The 26,459-nt window shown below is 39.2% G+C and overlaps 1 protein-coding gene across 3 annotated transcripts in view; it reads left to right on the top strand.

The window, feature by feature from the left end:
* The window catches only part of LOC127417367 (IQ motif and SEC7 domain-containing protein 3-like), a 47,503-nt gene that overhangs the window by 12,408 nt on the left and 8,636 nt on the right, over positions 1–26,459 (top strand). For all 3 annotated transcript variants that reach the window (XM_051657353.1, XM_051657355.1, XM_051657354.1), the window contains exons 3-14: positions 38–152; positions 265–573; positions 1,782–2,443; positions 6,834–6,995; positions 12,744–12,866; positions 13,303–13,469; positions 14,653–14,792; positions 19,588–19,713; positions 21,174–21,273; positions 22,479–22,637; positions 23,088–23,177; positions 23,623–23,663. In XM_051657353.1, the coding sequence (XP_051513313.1) occupies positions 38–152; positions 265–573; positions 1,782–2,443; positions 6,834–6,995; positions 12,744–12,866; positions 13,303–13,469; positions 14,653–14,792; positions 19,588–19,713; positions 21,174–21,273; positions 22,479–22,637; positions 23,088–23,177; positions 23,623–23,663 (2,194 nt within the window). The remainder of the gene's footprint in view (positions 1–37; positions 153–264; positions 574–1,781; positions 2,444–6,833; positions 6,996–12,743; positions 12,867–13,302; positions 13,470–14,652; positions 14,793–19,587; positions 19,714–21,173; positions 21,274–22,478; positions 22,638–23,087; positions 23,178–23,622; positions 23,664–26,459) is intronic.

The following is a 26,459-nucleotide window of genomic DNA, read 5'->3' as shown; positions in this document are numbered from 1 at the left end:
GTCAGCCACTGCTCACATGTGTCATTTGAAACTGCAGCTCGACTCCTGCCATAGAGGAACAGAAAGATGAGAAAAAAGACATTCAGCCTGACGTGCCTCCCTGCTCACATCATCCAGAATACGAGCTCTCTCCTGATCTCAAACAAAAACAGGTATGATACAGTATTCATGATTCATGGGCATATGTGCATGTGAAACTGATTCTTAGATATTAACTGTATAATGCTATGTATGCTCTGTCTCTCTGTCGGTCTGTTTATGCAGATAGAGGAGTTGGAACAAAAATATGGTGGTCCTCTGATTTCTCGGCGAGCGGCCTGTAAGATCCAGACAGCGTTTCGTCAATACCAGCTTAGTAAGAACTTCCAGAAGATTCGTGACTCCGTTCTGGAGAGTGGGATTCCACGGCGTATGTCAGTGCGCAGGGTTCGGGTACAGAGGGGCAGTTTCTCTGCTGAACGGGCACTGATGGATGGCTGTTCTCTCATGGGCATCCCGCTCACACACTCCACTTCATTGCCGGTGGGCACTGCAGCTACACTCACACACCTGGAGGACACATTCACTGAACAGGTACTGTTACAACACTGACAGTCGTGCTCAGTTCATGAAATTATTTGTTTCTATGGCAACTCTCATAATGCCAAAATGAGCAGCATTGTTGATCACAGCACAGTATTTACAGTTATCACTGCATTTATTCACCTCTAAATGTTCTTGCAAAATGTGAAGCACCCCAGGAAACAGTGGTTATCATAACCTTTAACTTTTGATGCATCTGCTATTTTAGTTCTTTTAAATGATGTCACAATGATCAAGTGTGAGATTTCATAGAATTCTGAGTTTCCAAATTGTATTTACAAGTTTGACCAACACATGAATGATTGTTAAGAATCCTGTAATTCTGGTAATTCCGACACGGCTTGACACACCATAATACAGCATGTTTACAATAAGGAATAGTAGTATTGTATTGTATTGTATTGCATTCTATTCTATTGTGTTCTGTTTTGTTCATCGCTTCTGTTCTATTCTATTCTGTTATGTTATGCTGTTTAATTCAAATCTATTCCCTTTTGATAGTCTATTTTATTCTGCTTTATTCTATTCTGTTCTCTTCTATTAGGTTGTTCAGTTATGTTCTGTTTTGTTTTGATATTGTATTCTGATCTGTTTAATTATTCTACTCTATTGTGTTCTGTTTTGAAATTCTATTCTTTTCTATTATGTTGTTCAATTCTATTGTATTCGGTTTTAATATTCTAATCTATTCATCTTTATTGTTCTATTCTATTATTCCTGAATTCTGTTTAATTCTGTTTTGTTATTATTGTCTGTTGTGTTGTTTAATTCTATTCTTTTCTGTTTTTATATTTATTCTATTCTGTTTTATTATTCTATTCTATTATTTTGTGTTCAGTTTTGTTATTCTATTATATTCTGCTCTATTGTTATATTATGTTGATCAATTCTATTCTATTTGGATATTCTATTCTGTTTTATTGTATTATGTTGTACAATTCTGATTTATTATAATATTTCTGTTTTATTATTCTATTCTACTTTTCCTGTATTCTATTATTTCAGTTTTATTCTGCTATATGTTGTTGAATTCTATTCTATTCTGCTTATTCTTTGAAATTCTATTCTATTTTGTTTTATTTTTTTATTTTGTGTTTTGTTTTTTATTCTATTCTGTTCTATTCTATTGTGTTTTAATATTTACTTTAATTCTATTCTGTTTGATATTCTATTCTATTCTATAATGTTTTCTCTATTAGGTGGAGTCATTAGCAAGATCCATTGACGAGGCTTTGAGCAGCTGGAGTTCTGTGCGGGATGGGGAAGGAGAGAAGTCTTCTGCAGCTCCTCCCTCTGGATCTCATCCTGAGGGTCTACTGATGGACCCCAGCACACTACCGGAGGCCACACAGAGCAGCTGTGGAGAGAACATTCCCCGCAGCGCCAGCAAACTCATGATGGCTTTCAGAGATGTGACTGTTCAAATTGACAACCATAACTTTCGCCTCTCCTCATCTATGCTGGAGTCAGTTTCCCTTGGTAATGGCATATCCAAGGAGACCAGCTCAGAAGCCCAAAAGGGGGAGCGGACCACAAGCCAGTCAGAATCCTCGGTCACAGTTGAGCCTGAGTTTCCACCTCCGCCACCCAGTGAGGAAGAGAAGGAGAATCAACAGCCAATTGGAGCTGATGGACTGACCACAGGGGCGGGGCAAGAGGGGAAACAAACCAATCAGATTGGATCTGAAATGGCTGAAAACAGTTCCGAGCCCGTCAGTAGTAGCAGCACCTCAACATCAGCGTGTGAGACGATGATCCTATCTTTGCCCCGCCCACACTGCCAGGACACACCCTGCGGCAACCTCTCAACAGATATTGCACGCAAGCGTCTTTATCGTATTGGACTAAACCTCTTCAATGTGTGAGTACAAGGTTAAAAGGTACAAGGTTGTTTGCTGTGGCTGTTTAAATGTGTGTGTGTGTCTGTGTGAATTAGGGTTAGGTTTAGGGGTTAGGGTTTAGGGCTATCATATCGCTTCTGAAGACATGGATTTGAACACTGGTGTCTTATGGATTACTTTTATGCTGCCTTTATATACTTTTTTGAGCTTCAAAGTTCTGGTCACCATTCACTTGCATTGTATGGAACTACAGAGCTGAAAAATTCTTCTAAAAATCTTTATTTGTGTTCTGCATAAGAAAGAAAGTCATCTGGGATGGCATGAGGGTGAGTAAATGATGAGATATTTTCATTTTTGGGTGAACTGTCCCTTTAAGCTAGGATACGAGAAAGTATTTTAACACCGAAAAAGTTGCAAACTTCAGCTTTAATTTAAAGGTAAAACAAGTTTATTTTTCTTACCCCATCGGCAAATTTTTCATTCTTGTTTTAAGCATAAACATCATTACATTTTGTTAGATTTCTCTAAAACAAGCACTAATATTATGTCATTTTGCTTTTAAAGTAACTCTATATTGTTTTGTGGATTTTTAGATATTTTTACTGTAAAATAATGAGTAAGAATAATTTTTTGTAGTGAAAACAGTTTTTCATTGGTCAGCTTTGGGTTTAGGTTGGTCTATAGCACTGACGTGCACAGAATGGGGGCTACAGGGGCGCAAGCCCCTGCCCCTGTCGTTCACAAATCTAAAGGTGCCCTTTTGGTCAAGGGGAGATTTAAGCGGATGTGCCTTTAATAGTGTGCACTAACAGCACAATCCCCCACTGACAGGTGGTTTTTAGTGTGATGCTATATACTGTAGTTGCAACTGTGTTCTGGGTGGTTGCTAGGGCATTGCTATGTGGTTGCTTATTGGTCCAAGTCAAAAGAACCCACTCCCAAGTCTCTATGACATACATTAAGGATGATATCATACAGTGAGCATTAGTGATGCTTGCCTTAGGCTTAGCAATCACCATTAGCATAATTTAAGAACAAAAGAAGTGTATGGTAGCTCCAAACATGAGATAAAACAAATGGAAGTGTTTGTGAGGGACTGTTGCTGCAGATACAAATAATATATTAGTGATTTCACCCTGTTTCTCAAAAAAAAAAAAAAAAAAAAAAAAAGAGCCTGGTCAGCTCGCCCATGACTAAAGAGTTGAGTGCTTTCTCATTCAGCTACACAATGACAAAGACACACTCATACGCAGACATACACATATATACTGTACAAACAGGCATCCTCAATATGAGTATAAAATTCTCCCCCAGGGGTAACTGTAAGTCTACGTATCTCTTTCAAACTAACAAGAGAATGTGCACATGCACGCACATGCACACGCACACACGCACACACACACAAACACACACACACACACACACACAGACAGAATAAAGGCAATCCTCAGAGGCTTCGGAGTGCATCAGGACTCAATTGAAATCTCAGATCAGATTTGCTTTGACATGCTTGATGTGAGTAGGACCACTGTTGTCATGGTAACCAGGTGATCCTCCTTCTACACATGCAAACACACACTCAGTTTCATTTAGGCTGCAAAAAAAGGATGGTCTTTGCAAGGTTTCTATAAGGATGTATGAATGAATTCTAAAAAAGTATACTGTTTTCCCCCCAGATACCACACAATGTGTATGCACTATGTAGTATGTACATCAAACACGTGTCTGCGGGGTGATGCACAAGTGTGTGCATGCTTGTATGCGTGTTTGTCAGTGTATAAGGTCAGATGTGAACTGTGAAAACGTTCAGTGTAGTGGAAATAGCGATGCTTATGGCACAGTGACGTCATCTTGGCTAAAAGCAGAGCCAGAAGCAGAGACAAATACTGTGAAGGAAATGTCAATATCTTTATAAATGATCATATCAATACAATATTGCAAATGCACGATCAGTTTACCACAGGCATCTATTAAAGAAGCCATATTCTACACTTCTAAGCCATATAATTTTTCCCCTGAAGTCCACTTATAATGTTAGTCAAGGTTTCTTGCATCTAAAAACAGTCATATCACGAGTTAAATTAGGCCGGAACGATCTGGAATGGCAGTTTAACGAGCATACTTGCTCAAAAAAAGCTTTAAAGTTCATTACATGATGTTTTATATACAGATAGGGTCAAAAATCTCCAAAATCTCATGGCCATAATTTAGTTTGACATTTTCCACCCTCTCTTTGACCCTACTGTTTTTGCTACTGTTTCTTTAAAGGCCTATTGCGGGCCAAAAGTTACGTTCAATCGACAGCATTTGTGACAAAATATTGATTACCACAAAAGTTCATTTCGACTTGTCGAGGTTACAGTGAGGCACTTACAATGGAAGTGAACGAGGCCCATTTTTGGAGGGTTTAAAGGCAGAAATGTGAAGCTTTTAAATTAATAAAAAAGATAAAAGTACAATTATTTGAGCTGTAAAGTTGTTTAAATCGTAATTTTTGTGGGATTACAGGGTTGATGGTGTTATGTCGTCATGGCAACAAAGTTGTAAAATTGGATATAACTTTATAATTTAGCATTTGAAATGAGTAACAACGGCCCCGTGATTTGACTGAATCATGCATATTTATTTTATATTTCAGAGAGAGAGAGAGAGAGAGAGAGAGAGAGAGAGAGAGAGAGAGAGAGATAGGGAGTTGTAACTGTAGACTTGTGGTTTGAAAAAAATTATATAATATCTTACAGATCAGTAGTTCATGCACATTTCAATATAAATTTCTATTACAATATGTGAATGAAAGTTTGCATAACTTTGAGTTGTATAAAGGCGAATATGTAACGAATAATAATGTCTAGACCTGTGGGTTATAAATGACATCAGGACTGATACATTTATCATGTGAATATGTAAAAGAAAGATGTTTAACCGTCACACGCACTGACTCTTGTACTTTCAAATGATGTATACAATACTGACAGCAGGAAATGAAGACTACATTAGTGAAGATATACAGCACAGTAGGGTTGTCATTTTAGCATTTATGCCTGCTGAAACAGATGTTGCATTATACATTTGTACAACATGCGTCACTGAAACAGACTGTCAACAAGATGTTAAGTGACACCAGAGACTATTTAGCAGAGACGGGCCACTTCTATTTAAATAAATGGGAGAAACTGGAACGCCCAACCAAGAAGTTCTAGCACCCAACGGATGTAGAAAGGAAGTCCCGCCTTACAGGTAAAAGAGCCAATCACCTTTTAGATACCTACATCGCCTGTCAATCAACTCGCTAACACGCATGCGCATTCGCTATACAAGCTGGGAAAATTACGTTTTTTAGCGTAAAATGAGAAGGAAGCACCATTTATGATTACATTATTATAAAATTGTATTGCTGATTTGAAACATGTCCTTTGATCGTAATCTTGACCAACTGTTTTTGAGAGCTGCAGTAGATAGGAGCTGCACTGGCATGACTGGAAATAGCCTCCCAAGAGCGTTTCAAAGATGGCCGACAGTGGACTGACTTGCTAGAAAGACTTTGGTGACACTGAAAGAAATATCTGGCCATGAAAATGTTTGTGGCTGTTAATATCTCTCTTACACATATATGTATCCAGACACCTGCATACAAGCTAAGAAAGTTCTTGAACATTTTACATTTTATATTAACTTTATTCTAATTTCATTAATAAGTCATCAAAATAATAATACTTATTACATCTCGAATACTCAATTCTAATAGGTCAGTCGCTCCATCCAGTAGTCTGATATTTCTAAATCATGACTACACATCATTATTCAGAATTGCACATCACAAGTGATATTTCACCGGTCATCCGGGTATTGCTTGTCATCTTTCCTACTTCTCGTATCATTCTGCGACCTTTAGAAGCAAGCTAAAAAATACTTTCAATTATATTTCATGTCCATTTACTAATTTGGCAAGTAGTCATGTAATAAGCGGAATTATGAGCAGGCTGTCATTTTTGCACATAGACATCAAAAAAACATTATTATTACGGTTTTTTTCTAAAGCAGTAGGACTTGCAGTAATTATTTTCGCCCTGCGGATGACAAAATAGGTGCTAAAATCCCATAGACTTCAAGAAATGAAGTAATATCTAGAGAGCAGAATATTATAGAGACTTTGTTGGACTCGTTTGACTTGGATCAATAAACAACCACCTAGCAACCACCCAGAGCACCCTAGCAACCGGACAGCAATTCGCTTAAACACATCAGAACACCTTAGTTCTGTGGCAGCGAGGCAAGAACTATTCACATTTTCTTCAAAATCTAGTTATAACATGCAGTAATGTTATTATAAAGTTATTATAAAGTGTTACTGTTTTTTTTTCTTTCTCAGAACAGTCTTGCTATATCTTGATATAAACTTTATCTCTGTAGCAATCCAGACAAAGGTATCCAGTTCCTGATATCTAGGGGCTTCATTCCAGACACGGCCATTGGTGTGGCTCACTTCCTTTTGCAGAGGAAGGGCTTGAGCCGACAGATGATTGGAGAGTTTCTGGGGAACAGCAAGAGACAATTCAACAGAGATGTCTTAGAGTGAGTCATGTCTTCATAAAGCTCTATGCATTATAGTTTCCTCCACCTAATAATCATCTTGCACAAGTAGACAGTAATCCAGATATTACCCATCCCCTATGTTGTGTCTAAAAATGTTTTTTGTCTTGAAGCAAATCAAAATCAAAATGATTTGTAAGGTGAAGTGATATCTATTATTTAAAGTCATTAAAACATAGTTATACATAGTTATAAATGTAGTGTATAACTTAAATCATTTTAATTCTTTGAAAAACAGACTCTTACATATTCTATTATATTCTGTTCTGGTCTGTCATTCTATTCTAGTCCATTAGTCTATTTTATTCTGATCTGCCATTCTATTCTAGTCTATTCCAGGGGTCAGCAACCTTTTTGACATGGAGTGCCATTTTTTATTTTCCTGGTCAATGGCTGTGCCGCCCCCCCCCCATCTCTCAATCTGCGCATGCGACGTGATAGGTCTAAATTACAAGACACATAATACAGTATAAAGTTATATTAGCCTTCTTTGTTAAGCATAATTGTAATGGCAAATGAAAGATGACATGTTCTTATTAAACAGATTATTTAAGAAGACATGTGTGAGTAATGTGACCCTGCAGTTTAAAAATTAAATAAATATGCCTTAATAAATAATTAAAATATGGTTAACAGATATTAGAGCGAGAGTGTGCAATGAGAGATTCACTCTCTCTTTCTCTCTTCATCCTCCTCCTCCTCTTTCTTCCTCCAATGGATGTTTCAAATCAGCTTGCCTATAGTCTTTTTACAAGGCAGTAACAAATTGCACGATTAATCAATCATTTATTTATACAGCACAAATAAAAACTACACTGGTTGACTATTGTGCTGTACAATGTCAGCAAAAAGAACATAACATAACAATTACTTAAAACAATTATTTAAGACTATCAATATAAAACACCCAAAGAAATGAGAAAAGACATCCCATCATGATACGTTGACCAAGGATAGACTCTGAGATTATTTGTAAGCCAGCTCAAAAAGGTAGGTTTTTAATTTAGATTTAAATTCTTTCTCTGTCTCAATATTTTTAAGATATATTGGCAGACTGTTCCATAGTTTTGGACTTGCAGCTGCATTGATGCATGATGCATAATGGAAGTAAGGCTACAAGTACACAGTACCTTGAACTCTAACCAGATGATCTATTAATATTTAGACAGGTCTATGAGTAGTTCAACACTGATGCCCGTCATTTTAATCCTGTTCTTTGAGCATTTGTTAGTTTCCAGCCAGACAGCTTTAGGCTACGTGAGAACCCCTTATGATTCACATCGCGTACATTAACGTTACATGCATTTATAGCGTAAATTTCATTAATCTCTATGATTGAGCATCAATACATCTAAAACTCAGTTTTACTAAAGCCATCATTATTTCTTTATTTAAATTCCAGAATCGTTAGGTAATACATTTCGGCACCTCGACAATGGTACAAACAACTTCCATGTTTGTCAGTATTTCCACCTTATTTTCATTTTGAGAAGACAAACACCTGGACATACTGGCCAAAGTGATCAGCACCTTTGGACTGGACAACTCCAGTATCGAAGCACTTAAGTTCTTCTTTATAAGGAGTGATCTACGTGCTGGTTTTGGAAACAGGCCTTACTCCATCGTAAAATAACAAGTGACATAAGATAAGATGATCGTTAAAGCTTAAGTTGCAACGTTATCGAGAAACCCAGTCAATGTCACAAATCTGCTTATTTGATTAATGATCACGAAATTGTGTGGAATCATAAATATTTCTTATATTATGTCATACATTTTCAAAATCACGCAGAGGGGTAATCACTAGCACGCAAGCAACAGTGAGAGAGGAGCAGGCTATTTTATATTATGTTTTTCGCACATACATTCCAATCTACATCTTGATGTAATCCTTCCCCATGATCACGCAGCGTGTTTTCATCAGCTGAATGGGCGGCTAAACAAAAAGTTAAAATGTGATGAGACTCACACGCACGTGCACGCCATTCGCACATCACGAGCGATCAACTATTCAACTCTTTTCGGCGAATCGCACCTGCAAAATCCTAAAACTTTATTTCCAGGTTTAATTTATATTTTGAATAATTTATATTTTGAATCCCATGATGTGGGTTTATGTTTTCTCTTTTAATCTTTTAATGTAGTTTTGAGTGTGACTGGTTTAAGGAGGGTGTACCTTTATGCTGGGTTGGAAATCTCAAGGATTAATTGTGGTGTTTTCCTTATTACATCACGTGTTGTTCTGAAAGCAAAAAGAAACAAATGAAACACGGAATGTCATCCTCGCAGCCTAACCGAAGCAAAGCGAGTGCGTTTACTCACACGATTAACCGAAAATGAAGCGCTGCCGGCTCTTGATGCGTGAATGGCTTGCACGCGCTGCACGAGTCTGTTGGGTATACTGCAGTCTCGTCACATTTTAACGTTTTGTTTAGCCTCCCATTCAGCTGAAGAAAACATGCTGCGTGATCATGAGGAAGGATTACATCAAGATGTAGATTGGAATGCAGGTGCGGAATTTTGTATAAATAAAATAGTCTACTCCTCTCTCGCCTTGATGGCGTGCCAGTGATTACCCCTCTGCGTGCCATAGGTTGCGACCCCTGGTCTATTCTGTTCTGATATGTCATTCTATTATAGCCTATTCTATTCTGATATAGTCTATTCTGTACTGATATGTCATTTTAGTCTTTTTTATTCTATTCTATTATGTTCATCTAGTATATTTTATTCTATTATGCCATTATATTGTAGTCTATTCTGTCATTCTAATCTATTCTTGTCTAGTCTATTATAGACTTGTCACAGAATATTTGACCCAAGACGCAGGATAGCAATGAAAGTTGTTTTTTTAGAGAAACAAAAACCATCAAAATACAAACAAAACTCTCACAAGGGAGAAAAAATAAAAGCAAGGCAAAATAAGAACTGAAAACATACCAACAAGGTAAACAGGACTAATCAGGAAACAAAACTCTCACAAGGGACAACAGGATGAGAAAACAAACCGAAGGGGCAAACTAGACAAGAACCAACATGACTGGACTGGAGACTGAACACAACAAGACGATCTGACAATGAAGACGAAACAAAGGAGAGAAAATATAGAGGGATAGGAAAGAGCCACAGGTGCTGCTGATCTACTAAGAGCAGAACAAATGATTGCACTGCTGAGCAGCACCAGTGAGAAACACGAGGGAAAAGGAAAACAAAAGCAAATGGACAACTTGAGAGAGAGGTGGATGAAACTGTCACAATCCTGCCACATAACGAATAAAACCACACCAAAATGGCAGGATAATGACAATACTCCCCACCCCAAGGGATGACTGCCAGGCATCCCACGAACAAGACAAAACTAGATGAAAGACCAGACAACAGGAAGGGAGGGTGGGTGGAACTGGTGGATTGCACTAACACACAGAACAGACAAGAAATAGAAACATGAGTCCAGACCAAATAAACAGAAAATAAGGTGAGGTCCAGGGCAGAACCAGCGGGACAGACCAGGGTGGCGCCGGCAGGACAGACCAAGGAGACACCGGCAAGACAGACCAGGGTGGTGCCGGCGGGATGGACTAGGATGACGCCGGCAGGATGGACTAGGGTGGTATACCCAGACTAGACCTGGTGGCTTGACCAAGTGACCCGACCTGGCTAGGCCTGGCAACCTGACTGGGCAAGCAGGCTTGACTTGGCGAGCAGGCTAGATTGGACGAACAGGCTTAAGCTGACGTGACTGCTTTACTTGACTGGGCTGCTTGACTTGACTGGGCTGCATGACTTGGTTTGGTAGCTTGACTTGGTTTAACAGTTTGAACTGATGAGATGACGACTTGGCAGGGCAGCATGACTTGGTGTGGTGACTTGATTAGGTGTGATGGTTAGGCTTGGTGTAATGTCTTGGCTTGACTTGGCGACTTGACTGGGCTTGGCGGCTTGATTTGGTGTGATGGTTTGAATTGGTGAGGTGACTTGACATGGTGGTTTGACTTGGCGTGGTGACTTAATTAGGTGTGATGGTTGGGCTTGGAGTGATGGCTTGGCTTGGGTTGACAGCTTGACTTGGCGTGATGGATTGGCTTGGTGTGATGGCTTGGCTTGGTTTGACAGCTGGACTTGGCTTAATGGCTTGATTAGACTTGGCTGCTTGACTTTAAAGGATGACTTGACTGGACATGATGACTTGACGTGCCGGCTTGACTTGATGTAACAGCTCGACTGGACGAGAAGACTTGATTGGACACGGGGGCTTGAACAGACTTGGTGACGGCCACAGGGAACAGGACAGGCTCATGGACAGTCTCAGGGAACTGGACAGACTCATCAACAGCCTCAGGGAACTGGACAGGCTCAGGGAACTGGACAGACTCGTCGACAGCCACAGGGAACTGAACAGGCTCATCGATGGCCACAGGGAACTAGACAGGTGGCTCCAGAATGGGAGTGAGGACAAACGGCTCCAGGACGGGAGCGAGGTGAGGTAACAGGAAGATGGCCTCTGTGGCTGTAGGCACTGGTAGTGACAAGGGAGCGATCTCCGTGGCCGTCGGCACTGGCAGTGACAGGGGAAGGACCTCCATGGCCGTGGGCACTGGCCGTTACAGGGGAATGACCTCCGTGGTCGTGAGTACAGGCAGTGACAGGGGAATGGCCTCCGTGACCATGACCACTGGCAGTAACAGGAGAATGGCCTCCATGGCCGTGGGCACTGGCAGTGACAGTGGAATGGCCTCTGTGGCTGTGGGCACTGCCAGTGTCAGGGGAATGACCTCCGTGCCCGTGGGCACTGGCAGTGACATGGAATGGCTTCCGTGGCCATGGGCACTGGCAGTGACATGGAACGGCCTCCATGGCCGTGGGCACTAGCAGTGACAGGGGAAAGGCCTCCATGTCCGTGGGCACTGGCAGTGACAGTGGAACGGCCTCTGTGGCCATGAGTATTGGCAGAGACTGGGGAATGACCTCTGTAGCCGTGAGCACTGGCAGAGCCTGAACAGAAATGTCCCTTCTCCCACTCCTCCTCTTCCGGGCGGTAAGAAGCACTGCAGTGGTAACTCCTGGCGGTAGGCAGCGGAAACGGCCACCTCCTCTAGGCGGTTGGCAGCATGCTTCCTCTGGCGATGGTGTCAAGTAGCCCGAGATGTGCCCGAAGGAACTGCCGGTGACTTGGCCGCCTCCTTACCAGCAAAGGGACATTTTGGGATTTGCTGTTCCACCCTCGCAGCAGACGTTCTATCTCTGCCAACAGGCAGTGGTGGTGCACCAAATTTCAAAAGGAAAAAGGAAAAATCGAACCCAGCTCCTCTGGACCAATGAACTTGTCCAGACCTTAAAAATTAACTTGAGGATGATCCCATCAATACCCTGCCCAGAGGCTGCCTCGGCCAACTTCTCTATTCCATTCTAGTCTAGTCTATTATAGACTATTCTGTTCAGTTCTGATCTGTCATTCAATTCAATTCTAGTCTATTATAGATAATTCTATTCTGTTCTGATCGGTCATTCTATTCTATTCCAGTATAGTCTAGTCTAGTCTAATATAGACTATTATATTCTGTTCTGATTGGTCATTCTATTCTATTCTAGTCTAGTCTAGTCTGTTATAGACTATTCTATTCTGATCTGTAGTTCTGTTCTATGCTTTTCTATTCTATGCTGATTTGAGCTCTTTATTGAAATGCTGTAAATGTATAAATTCTATGTGGTCTGTATATCTCTCTTTTTCAGCTGTGTGGTGGATGAGATGGATTTTTCTATGCTGGAGCTGGATGAAGCATTAAGAAAGTTTCAGGCTCATGTGCGGGTACAAGGAGAGGCTCAGAAAGTCGAGAGACTCATTGAGGCGTTCAGGTGAGGATCATACACACATATTAATGTTAAAACTTTGCACTTGCAATGTACCAGATTACCTATGGCACTTTCTTCCAGAGCAGAATGTGCATGCATGTGTAATTACCTTTGATTAGTTATCTGAATTAAAGTTTAATGTATTGAAAAATGTAAGAGCAATAAATGTTAATTTAAATGGTTCTCTTTCTTTCTTTCTTTCTTTTTCTTTCTTTCTTTCTCTTTGTCTGTCTCTCTTTCAGAAGAACTAAGATAAAAATATAATCTTTTAATATCTTGTGTTTATGATGTACAGTATATGTGGAATTATACATGTATGTACAGTACATATATTCTTATTGCCATCTGATTTTGTACATATATTTACACGTATTTTTATTTATCTGTAATTTATTATGTTAAGTAATCAAGAATGCTCTAAAATCTCTCTTGCTCTCAGTCAGAGGTATTGTATGTGTAACCCTGATGTGGTGCAACAGTTCCACAACCCCGACACCATCTTCATCCTGGCCTTCGCTATCGTACTGCTCAACACAGACATGTACAGTCCCAACATCAAACCAGAGCGCAAAATGCTGTTGGAAGATTTCATTCGCAACCTACGAGGTGATGTGTGTATGATCATCATCTTTGTTAATTAAAACTTTGAATGTAGGTCAGTGAAGAAAACAATTTCATTTTCAGTCTCAACAATTTATTAATCTCTCCATCTCCATGTTTAAATTTGAATTATTTTCATATCAAAAGAGAAATTTGGATGATCTCCAAGCAGCGTAGGCAGTGTGTGTGTGTGTAATGTCTTGGGCTGGTTTCTGGTGTCTGATCACATAGTTTTTGATCTGTTCCCTACTTTCTGCAGATATAACACACACACATTCTGTAAGAGAGCCATTTTTTAAAGTGAGATGCAAAGACAGTGGGCTGGAACAGAGTCAGAACAGTGTTATTAGTCAAGCACTGGTTTATGACAGGACTACTGTTTTCAATAGAGGCAAATAAATCTTTAGACAGCAATATCTGTCACCCAAATGTACACAATGACGGTTCAGCTTTTCCATATTCTTTCCAAATAGAAGAGAGGATCACACAAGCCATCCAGAGCATCCATATCAATAGAGCTTTCCACGTCTTAAAGAGGCCATATTCTACACTTTTGTAGCTTTTAATGTTATTCCAAGGTTTCTTGCACCAAATAGAGATGTACTATATACAGTATATTATAAATGTGACTTATATACTTTATAGGACTTTAAATAAATGTTCTTCATGTAACGGCACAGTTCACATTGTCGTCCACCAGGCAGGCCATGCTGAAAATGGAATAAGTGCTGATACGTAAACATAGGCAGTCGCATGTTAATGTGCATAACATGTAATTTTGTCATAACAACGTCAAGACAAAAAACAACAAGCATGTTTACATGCACAATTTTACACTGATTATGCTTATTAAACCAACTTTTTGCCCATTTCCCCGATTTTGAGTTGAACCTTCAACAGCATTCTTACTGGCTTATCCAGTGTGCGCAAGTTTTGTTTGCACATCTGTTTAATGTTTTGACGTCAAAACTGGAGAAAAAACGGATCATTTCAAATGTCATGTTAATGCGATTTTCTTGCATTGTCAGGTTTTAAGAATTAGCAGATTTTTTGATTGTTATCAGTTTATGGATGTGCATGTAAACACGCTTTATTGTTTTTGCAATTATGGGAAATCTTGTTTTCCATGTAATGTTGTCTTTCAAGAATGCTCTTATTGACAATGTTTACTTGGTTATTTCTCCTTCAGGAGTGGACGATGGGGCGGATATTCCGCGGGAGATGCTAGCTGGGATTTACGAACGGATCCAGCAGAGGGAACTGCGATCCAATGAAGATCATGTGACCTACGTTACCAGAGTGGAGCAAAGCATTCTTGGAATGAAGACGGTGAGTCAGCTCTTTACCAATTAGACAAAAAGGTCACAGAAATGTGAAAAGTGCATCACCTTTTGGTTTGGCTTGCGCCTGTTTGAAATTTGAAAAGGTGATTAGAGACAGTGAGCAGCCAGCTCCTCGAGATTATATTAATGAGTGGGTCTTGCTGAGGCAAGCATTAGAGTTTTGTACAAACTCCTAACCCTAACGTATAAAGATTTGGGGTGCAACTCTTCCGTCACCAATGGTGCTACGGACATGAATGATGCCTCAAATCATGCGGCTTGTTAAGGGAAGGTGGCTATGACTTTTTCAAGCAATCAGACTTAGGTTTCTTTTCTGAAGGACGATAAAGTGGAAGAAAAGTCCCATAGACTTGCATTGAGCCTGACCAGAATATAGGGACTATATAATCATAGACTTGGGGGTGGGCTCTCTTGACTTTGGCCACTAAGCAACCACACAGCAACCATTCAGAAGACCCTAGAACAATCTAACAACACCCTAGCAACCGGACAGTGACACCCTGTCAACCACCCACCACATCCTAGCATTGTTGTGGCATGTTTAGCACCACTCACATTTTCTTTAGAAAATCTAGTAACATAACTGCATAACTACAGTTCAGTCATGCTAACTCTCTGAGAGACTTAGCATGTGAATGTGGGTATGGCATATTGATAGGATATTGGTCTTGGCGGACCAGATCTGCTACGCTGCTGCTGCTGCTGCTGCTGCTGCAGAGCAAGTACAAAGACTTGGGGGGGAGGGGGGTGCTGGTTGTGATGTCACAAAGCTTATAAATATTAATTAGGTTCTAATAAGGTTCCATTCATTAAGTAAGGAATAACTGACGACAGACCATTGAATTATTGAAAAGAAATGCACACCCCGAGTACGTATTGCCGTTACCTCGGGTGTGCATTATTTTCCAATAATTCAATGCTCCGGAGTAAATTCTTTCACTTATACCACAGTTACCACACCTTAAGACATCGTTCAGGGTTTTATATCAAGACATTTTCTGACTTTGTCACTAAAATGCTCTTGTTAGTGGAACTAGTTTCTTCCGCCATGCATTCAGCGTCTTTTTTTATTACAGCTCGAGCCTTCGTTGCTAGTTCGAAAACGTCACTTTAGAACTAGTAATGGAGGCTTTCGCTGCTGCTAAGCACTTACTGGAATTACAAGGTAGTGTATGTGTGTGCGTGTGTGTGTGTGTGTGTGAGCGAGCCAGTGAGAGAAACTGAGAGAGATTGCATGTGGAATTACTTCTTGTCAGCACATCGCTTCAAATTGACAAGATGTAAGTTTAAGTATAATTCTCAGCAGCAGCAAGTGTCGCCGTTCTTGTATATAGCTTTACTGTTGCTAAACAACTGTTTACATTCCCACTGAGTCGCAGGGGCGCGCTGATATGAAAGCTCTGTTTGTAGCTCCCGAGTGTGTGTGTGTGTGTGTGTGTGTGTGTGTGTCCCCGTCTGTGTGTGAGAGTGAGAAAGAGATAGGTGGAGGGGGAGCATGAAGTTACTTTCCACAGATATTAAAAGTTATTTTGGATAATATAGAAACTGTTGTAATGATCAAGTCTCAGGGGTGCGTTTTCTTTAAAGCTTTGTGTGTTGGTCACGACACGAGTCTCTATGTGTATGTGTGTGTAAGTGTTAGTGTGAGTGTGTCAGTGTGGGTGAGACGAGAGCAAAAAGAGTGAGAGAAATTGAAATTAGTTTAGGATATTATAGACATTGTTTGTCGTTCTTATCTGATGTACTTAACAAATATATCTTTGATTTAATTGGTTATTTTGCTGTGGTAGCCTTTACGACCGCATTAATTTAGTGAAGTAATATGGAACTGTTATGCGGTCAAGACCTGGAACTTCTTCATAACTGTGCGTTAGCTGGAATATAATTGCACACCTTAGAACGTCTGTCAACCAATCAGAATCAAGCATTAGTTAATGCATTAGGTAACATGAACAAACAATTAAGAATATATTTTTTTTACAGTATTTATTAATCTTTTTTAATGTTAGTTAATAAAAATACAATTGTTCATTGTTAGTTCATAGTGCATTGTCTAATGTTAAAGGTTCTATAAGCGATTTTTTTCATGGAAAAGTATGCGATAAATCCTTTACGCCCTTAAAGATATTAATGACACCAGTGTTCTGAGATGTCTCACTGGTCTCTGTGACAGCTGGACACCGTGGACATTGATGCTTTTCACCTGTCTATCATTTTGCTCGTTCTCATAGTGATGTGTTTGAATCAGACCACTGAGGCTATGATTCATAATGTTTGTCAGTTGAGGGCGCTATTGTGCCACTGTTGAATTTGACAGCCACAGGAACAAACAATGCTGCACTTTTGCTCGGTTTTGGTTTCAAAATTATCTTTGGAGGGTGCGGTTTAGGAATGAGGGGGTATGGTTTATTCAACGGCTTAGTCACGTGAAATCTGTAGAAGGTTAAAATCGCTTGTATCAGTATTATGTTGTAACATATGTATTAGTACAGTGCTGTGAAAAAGTATGATTTCTTCTATTTTTGTGTATTTTTATACTAAACTGTTTTAGATCTTCAGATGAGATATAACATAAAACAAAAGCAACCTGAGTAAACACAAAATACAGTTTTCAAATATATTGTATATATATATATATATATATATATATAATTTTATTGAAGCAAAAAACGTTATCCAACACCTGTATCACCCATGTGAAAAACTTAACAGCTGGTTGTGCCACCTTTAGCAGCAACAACTGCAACCAAACGCTTCTGATAACTGGAGATCAGTCTCTCACAATGCTGAGGTGGAATTTTGGCCCACTCTTCTTTGCAGAACTGCTTTAGTTCAGCCACGTTTGATGGTTTTCAACCATGAACTGCCCGTTTAAGGTCCTGCCACATCATCTCAATCGGGTTCAAGTCAGGACTTTGACTAGCCCACTCCAAAACTTTAATTTTGCTTCATTTGAGCCATTCAGAGGTGGACTTACTCCTGTGCTTTGGATCATTGTCTTGCTGCATAATCCAGTTGCACTGGAGCTTCAACTCATGGACTGGTGACCGGACGTTCTCCTTTAGGATTTTCTGGTAGAGAGCAGAATTCATGTTTCCCTCAATTATTGCATGTCGCCCTGGAACTGAAGCAGCAAAGCATCCCAATACCATCATACTACCACCAACATGCTTGGCCGTAGGTATGATGTTCTTTTTGTGGAATTCTGTGTTTGATTTAACGGGACCCCTGTCTTCCAAACAGTTCCACTTTCGACTCATCAGTCCACAGAACATTCTCACAAAAGGTTTGAGGATCATCAAGGTGTGTTTTGGCAAAAATCAGTCAAGCTTTAATGTTCTTCTGGGTTAGCAGTGGTTTTCGCCTCACCACTCTTCCATGGATGGCATTTTTGGCCAGTGTCTTTCTGATAGTGGAGTCATGAACAGTGACCTTTATTGATGCGAGAGAGGCCTGCAGTTTCTTGGATGTTGTCCTTGGCTTTTTTGTGACTTCCTGGATGAGTCGTCGCTGTGCTCTTGGAGGAATCTTGGAAGGTCAGCCACTTCTGGAATGGTTCACTACTGTGCCAAGTTTTCTCCATTTGGAGATAATGACTCTCACTGTGGTTATTTGGAGTCCTGGAGCCTCTGAAATAGCTTTGTAACCCTTCCCAGACTGATGTATTTCAATCACCTTTTTCCTCATTATTTCTGGAATTTCTTTTGACCTTGGCATAGTGGGCTACTGGGTGAGACCTTTTAGCCAACTTAGAGCTGTCAGTAATCAGGCCTGGGTGTGTCTAGTCCAGCTGAACCCCATTATGAATGCAGTTTCATAGATTTGGGGATTTAGTAACTAATATTTTATCAAAATAATATTTTACTGTTTTAATAAATGGTCGTTCTTGATAACTGATTCAAGCGCTCTAATAAATATTACACATAATTAATTTGATAACGTTTTCCCTATATCTGCTACTGATGGTCCTGGGATTTTGTTTGTCAGTGGAAAAATACATAGATCTTTTACAAACAGTAAATTATTGGTCTTGTGGTAAAGTGGTCTATTAGAAAGAGTTCCCAGTTCTAATCACCCCTTATATAACTTTTTAGTGGATGTTGTATGCATTTTGCTTTGCAATTAACCTGGACAGGAGCATGAGCTGCGGAACGGTGGAGCGTGTAAGTGCCGCTGTTGCCTGTCACACAACATCACTCATAACAGCCGCAATGAGCACTAATTATAAAATTCAAATGAACACATTCCAGTGCTGGATCAACACTTATTATAACCCACATGAACGAAATGGAAACTCCAGCTCAAGAACTGCTGATGTTTCTTCAGCATTAGACACTCACCTGACGAAAGCTATTTCAAAAAGTGTTGTGGACATGTCCCACCCGTCCCACCCATGAATGACGGCAATGGTTCCATGCTAAAATAAGGTATAAACTTACAGTATATGACCTAAAAAACGTTCCCAATCTGAAGTTTGATTAAAAACTTTGCCAATGAGTGAAATTCACTGGTCATTCATTTTTGCCACCTCTGCACTCTTAACAGCAACGTGAATCAACTGAAGTGTCTGTATAAACACAGAGACTAGAAACTATTAATCTTAAGTCTTCAGATGGCAGTGCTGCAAAACAACATACCACCTTATGAAATATGAATGTTTTTCTACATACTGCATCAGACTTCCTTATGTTCATTTCCTCTGCTTTTGAAGGAAGCTGATCTCTTAATGGAATTCATCTGATATTCCATCTCTCTCCTCTGTCTCTCTTTTTATCCCTCAGATACTGTCGGTTCCTCATCGCAGGCTGGTATGCTGCAGTCGACTCTATGAGGTCACTGATGTAAATAAACCACAGAAACAAGCGTCACATCAAAGGGAGGTGTTCCTCTTTAATGACCTGATAGTGGTGAGAGACATACACTCTATCCATGTTTATGTACATACATGTATCCACACATAACATATTCACACATGCATGCACACACAAAAACAATATGCTCATTGGAAAGAAAAAGAACAAATGAGACCTCTTGATTATCTCAAGTGTTTCCATTTTTCTCCTGAGCAGACCCCAGTAATCTCACGTGTCTCCTCTAGAGTTTCAGAAGAGATGTTAACTGTGGCATGGATTCCCAAATCAAACCCCAAATATTTGAAATTATATTTTGCATAAAGAAAATGAAGCCTAAATTAAGAACCATTATGATTTTTCCATTGTGACATTATTTTCAGAACACTTAAGCACATTTTACCTTCCAATTCTCATTATTATAATGCATCTGGACATTTTACTTTTACTATTCCCATTGTTTTCCAAAAAGATGCTGTTGTACAATTTTTTTTATTTTTATTAAAACCAGCGAAAATGAAAGGCAGTACTAAAAGCATACTACTAAGTGGCATGAATATAAAATAATTCTTAAATAATTAATAATATTGTGGTTTTGAGAATATCATAATCTTTTTTTGGGTTGTGTTGACTGAGGGTAAATATGCATAACTGTTGTAAAAATAATGTCACAATGATTAAATCATAAAGGCCCTAAAATAGGCTTCATTTTCAATATGCAAAATATAATTTCTTATTTGACAATTTTGTGATTGTTTCATGAGAATCACTCTTGAACTCACGCATTTCTAATCAAAATTTTCCATGATCAAATGATCCAAGCTCTAATGCATGTCAACATTTTGTGTCTATTTATAAGAGAAACACCAGAGAAAAAGTTGATACTTGAGGAATATTCCTGGTTCAATACAAGTTAAGCTCAATCGAAAGGATTTGTGGCATAATGTTGATTTCCACAAAAATTAACTTTAGACTCGTCCCTCCTTTTCTTTAATAAAACAAAACTGTGGATTACAGATTGCACTTACCATGGAAATGAATGGGGCCAATCCGTAATAGTGAGATAAAATTGCTTACTTACCTTTTCTGTGTAAAGTTACATCCAATTTTATGATGTAACACCCTAAAACAACTGTACAGCTGACGATTTACCTTTACAGCTCAAATAATACATGAGTTTTAACAGAAGTAATGTAAGTGCTTTTATAAAATGATAAGCTTCACATTTCTGCCTTTAAAAACCTCAAAAAATTGGCCCCATTCACTTCCATTGTAAGTGCCTCACTATAATTTCCATTTGTGCTTTTTTGAAAGAAAAGGAGGGACGAGTCAATAGTTTTTTTTTTTTTTTTTTTTTGCGGTAATCAACATTATGACACAAATGCTGTTGACTGAGCTTAACTTGTATTGAACCCAGAATATTCCTTTAAATGACATACACATAAGAACTCAGTTAATTCTCCTGAGCTATAAAGGACTGACCTCTCAATAAAACTCAACTCTGGGTGTGTTTTCAGATCCTAAAGCTGTGTCCGAAGAAGAAAACTGCCGCCACATATACGTTCTGCAAAGCCATGGGGTTACTGGGAATGCAGTTCCATCTGTTTGAGAATGAGTGTAAGAATACACACAGACACGCACCAATCTGTGTTTTAAAATTTGTATTCCACAACATCACTCGGACCGGTCATTGAGGCACATGGCTTTTCCTACCACTGCTACGCAGATGATATGCAGTTCTACCTGTTGTTCCAGCCTGATGACCCTACTGTCTCTACCTGCCTCTCGGACATTTCGGCCTGGACGAAGGAACGACACCTTCAACTCAACCTTGCCAAGACAGAACTCCTCGTGATCCCAGCCAACCCATCTGTTGACCACAACCTCTCTATTCATCTTGGTTCAACAGCACTAACACCAACCAGAACAGCCCGGAACCTGGGAGTGGTGGATGAACAGCTTAACTTCACTGCCCACATCTCAACAAGCGCCCGGTCTTTCCTGTCTGAATATTCTACTCGGCTCCTTGTCCAAGCTCTGGTCATTTCAAGACTGGACTACTGCAATGCTCTGTTGGCTGGCCTTCCAGCTAACACAATTAAGCCACTGCAGATGGTCCAGAATGCAGCAGCATGTCTGGTCTTCAGTCAGCCAAAAAGGGCTCATGTCATCCCACTCTTGATTTCACTCCACTGGCTACCTGTAGCTGCCCACATAAAATTCAAGGCTTTGACTCTGGCTTTCAGGACAGCCAATGAAATCGCACCCTCTTACTTCAATTCACTTCTTCACGTCTATGCTCCAACTCGCTCTCTGCAGTCTATGAACTGGTGGTCCCATCACAAAGAGGCTCAAAGTCTATTTCACGATCGTTCACTTTCTCTGCTCCTCTGTGGTGGAATGAACTTCCAACCTCCACATGATCTGCTGCTACCTTCTCAACATTGAAGAACCAGCTGAAAACACATCTGTTCCATGAGCACTTAACCAACCCACATTAATTACACTTACTATGGCACTTAATGTACAGAAAAAGAAAAAAATCCATGTCTGTCTCTTTCTTCTGTGCTAGCATCTTTACTACTCCAGCCACTGTGAGAACTTGGCAGTCCTATACTGCAGATGTTGTTAAACTTTGTATGACAAATTGCTTGCTATGTGCCTCATTTGTAAGTCGCTTTAGATAAAACTGTCTGCTAAATGACTAAATGTAAATGTATTTCCCTGTTACACAATATGCAATAAGCATATTTCCATCATAAAATCTATATTTCCAGTTTCAGATGTATGATGCGTGATAAGATATGTGTTTTCCATTACAGATTACCCTCATGGAATCACGATATTGTCTCCGTTCTCGTCGGAGAAGAAGCAGGTGGTGAGCTTCTGTTCTCAGAGCGCTGAGGAGCTGCTCAAGTTTGTGGAGGACCTGAGAGAGAGCATCACAGAGGTGGCAGAGATGGAACAAATTCGGATTGAGTGTAAGTCTCTAATGTTTATTTACGTTCACTTTAAAATGTACCCCCGCATACATTTAAAATTTACATGAGCACCCCTTACATACATACCACCTTTCTCCATCATAACAATTTGAAAAGTATTTTTTACCTTGCAGTTCATTATTTCAATGTATTGCTTATGTTTTAGCTAATTTAAAAAAAAAGTTAAATAGCTACATTAGAGCACAACGTGTGGCTAAACGTGTGGACACTTATTAGAATAGCACATATAACAGTGCATGTTTTCCGCATTTGCTGTTGTTTATTAGAAACATAAATAATTTAAACATAATTTTTTGAATATTTTAATTCATTATCATTAGGTAAAGTTGAGCTAAAACTGAAATCTCTTTATTCCTGTGTGATTTGAATGCCACTGCTGCAGGGAGTGTTTTTGCCTTGATTAAAGTGAATTTTTTATGTGGCTCTCAGGGGAACTGGAAAGACAACAGGTCATGAAACATGAAATGAACAAGAACGGCACACAGCTTGACATCCACCCTGGACTCGGTTCTGCTGCAGGTACACACACACACACACACACACACACACACACACACACACACACACACACACACACACACACACACACACACACACACACACACACACGCATGTTGGGTTTTCATGTTTTATGAGGACTCTCTATAGACATAATGGTTTTTATACAAGCTTTATGTTCTATCCCCTAACCCTAACCCTAAACCTAACCCCCACAGAAAACTTTCTGCATGTTTAGTATGATTTATAAGCTGTTTTCCTCATGGGGACCGTCTGATTGTCCCTACAACGTCAATAATTTCAGGTTTTACTATCCTTGTGGGGACATTTGGCCCCCACAATGTAGGGAATACCTTGACACACACACACACACACACACACACACACACACACACACACACACACACACACACACAGTCGCACATAGGAACAATAATAGGCCTTTGTGTATTTATGTGGGTTGCAGGGGATGATTTTTACCAAAAAACAGGAAGCAACACGGTAGAGGTTTGTATCAGTAAATGGTGTTGTGAGTGCAGTAGAGAAAACTTGTGTTAAAATTACATTACCTGTCAAAAGTCTGGACACTTCAATTAATGCACTGCAAAAAATCATATCCTATGATATTAATAATATCATACTCTTAATAAAGCAAGATAAATTTACTTGACAAGCAAAATGGTAAACGATGTATTGTCTTGCTTTCAGAAAAATCTAATTTAAATAGTGAGGTTTATGCTTAAAACAAGAAAAAAACGATTTGCCAATGTGGTAAGAAAAATAAACGTATTTCAAAGGGAAAACAAGTTTGGCGGATTAATTTGAAAACACGACTTGATATTGTACGACATTTTGCTTGTCAGGTAAATATATCTAGTTTTAAAGTAATATTCCAGGTTCAATACAAGTTAAGCTCAATCGACAGCATTTGTGGCATAATGTTGATTACCACAAAAATGAATTTGTGGTAAAATTATTTCGTCCCTCCTTTTCTTTAAAAAAGGCAGAAATGGAGGTTTCAGTGAGGCACTTACAATGGAAGTCAATGGGGCAAATTATTGGAGGGTTTAATACAGAAATGTGAAGCTTATAATTGTATAAAAGCACTTACATTAATGAATCATGTATTATTTGAGCTGTAAAGTTGTTAAAATCGTCATTTTTACAGTCATTTTAGGGTTTGTTGACATTACATCGTCATGGCAACGAAGTTGTAAAATTATCTATAACTTTACACCAAAAAGGTTAGTTAGTGATTTTATCACACTAAATCATGTTTACATGCATATTGTTTATGTCTTGTGGCAATACTTTTGAAACAGTGAGTATTTTAACGTTTACAAATTGGCCCCATTCACTTCCATTGTAAGTGCCACACTGTAACCCAGAGTTTTGCTTTTTTTAAAGAAAATGTCAATACATTTTTTTGGTAATCAACATTATGCCACAAATGCCGTCGATTGCGCTTAACTTGTATTGAACCCCAAAATACTAATAAATACAATTATTTTTTGCAGTGTGTATTTTTCTCATGATCTTAAAAACCTTTTTATCTAAGGACTTGTGCTTAAATGCCTGAAATTAGTTTTGAAGACAAAAAAATATATATATAGTTTTGAAGGATTGTGCAGAACTGTAATCTAGACCAAGGGGGTCTGCTTGTAAAAAAAAGCTACAATATAAGATTGATTGATTTGATTTGTTTAACATTTTTGGGGCACTTCCAATAATTCCCATAATTCATTTGTGTTATTTGTTAGTTTTGATGACTTTACCATTGTTCTAAAATGTGAAAAATTATAACAACAAAGAATGAGTAGTTGTGTCCAAACATTTGACTGGTAGTGCCAGCCTGATCTCATGAAAATTACGTGACGGTGGCAACATTTTCGCAAAATTATTTAACGTGGCTCCTAACATGTATCGCAGCAGTTCGGAGGTGAAATGTCCACTGTGTGGTGCTAAAAGCCAGTAACATTTTCATCCAAACAGGTGAGGTTAATGCTTTAAGGTTAATGCTCTATTGAGTTTTAAATCAACAAAACTGACCTTCCTACCCTAAACCTTAAACCTAAACCTAACCGAAAGTGTAATTAAAAGCGAAAGTGAGATGAAAAATGCAATTGCTGAAGCAGCCACGTCATTTTGACACTTTTGGCTCATGTGTAGACTCGTGTGCTCTTCAGGACTCATACCTTTGCATCAGAAGTGCAACTCTCCATCAATTGAGCTATTGCACAATTTGATCGTAAATGCTTGTAAATGTAGTTGGTTTTGTAATGCGAACGTTAAAACGAGTCATGCGCTATAGTAAAAGTGTTTAGATGTCACAAGATAGCACTGTGTGAAGAACAAGGCGAAAAGTAAGTGTTTATGAACTGATAATCTTTCGTTTTACTCTTGATTTGAGTGAAAGTGAAAAAAAGTCATTGTTGTTGTAGCATCTCTAGTGTTCATTTCACGAGGAAACTGCCGTTATACATACAACGGGCCACGTAAAAATCATTTTGCAAAAATGTAGGTATAGTAACGTGATTCTATGATACCAGGTTAGGAAGTATATGTGTGCATGCAGATGGGTAGTGTGTGTGGTGACAGCACGTATACTAGTGTGTGAGTTTATTTTGTATTGTCTATTTAGTTGTTATCATTATCTCCTTACAGAATCAAATATAATCTCTACACTCCCTGCCCGTTACCTTTTGACCCCTCTGTCCATCAGAACTGAGACGCCATGCCCTCAGTGTCTCCCAATCAAACATCACTAGTGCAGAGCAGTAACACCACTTCCACGCCTTATAAAAATTCAACACCCTCCACGCTTCCCCTCTGCACCATAACCTCCCGTCCTTCATAATCTGTAATCTATGGCCTCTAACTCTGGCTCTTGCTGACTGCTTTGTTTTAAACCCTGCATACAGTTGCTGTTGTTGTGGGGTGAGATTCTCATATATTTTCCCACATAAGCGAGTGCATAAGGGGAAATGATGTCACCAATGTAGCCAAATATGGCACCTTGATAATAAGCACTTTCACACATCTGGCCTTTGTTCTAAATTTAACACAGTGTTTAGGTCTTTGGAGATAAATTTGGAGATAACTACCAAAAATCAGCATAGAAAAAAAATCTGACAATGCGAAAAACTTGCGTTTACATGAGATATTCTCTGCTTTTGACATCAAAACATGCATAGTCATCCGCACAACACTTGTGCACACTGGATAAGCCGATAAGAACACCAGTAAAGGTGTTTACATGCAATGCAAAATTGGGGTAATGGACAAAAATCTACTTGTTCCAAT

This window comes from Myxocyprinus asiaticus, chromosome 26, assembly GCF_019703515.2.
Source record: "Myxocyprinus asiaticus isolate MX2 ecotype Aquarium Trade chromosome 26, UBuf_Myxa_2, whole genome shotgun sequence".
Taxonomy (NCBI): domain Eukaryota; kingdom Metazoa; phylum Chordata; class Actinopteri; order Cypriniformes; family Catostomidae; genus Myxocyprinus; species Myxocyprinus asiaticus.
Note: the sequence above shows the minus strand (reverse complement) of the source record. Positions and strands in the feature narration are given on the sequence as shown.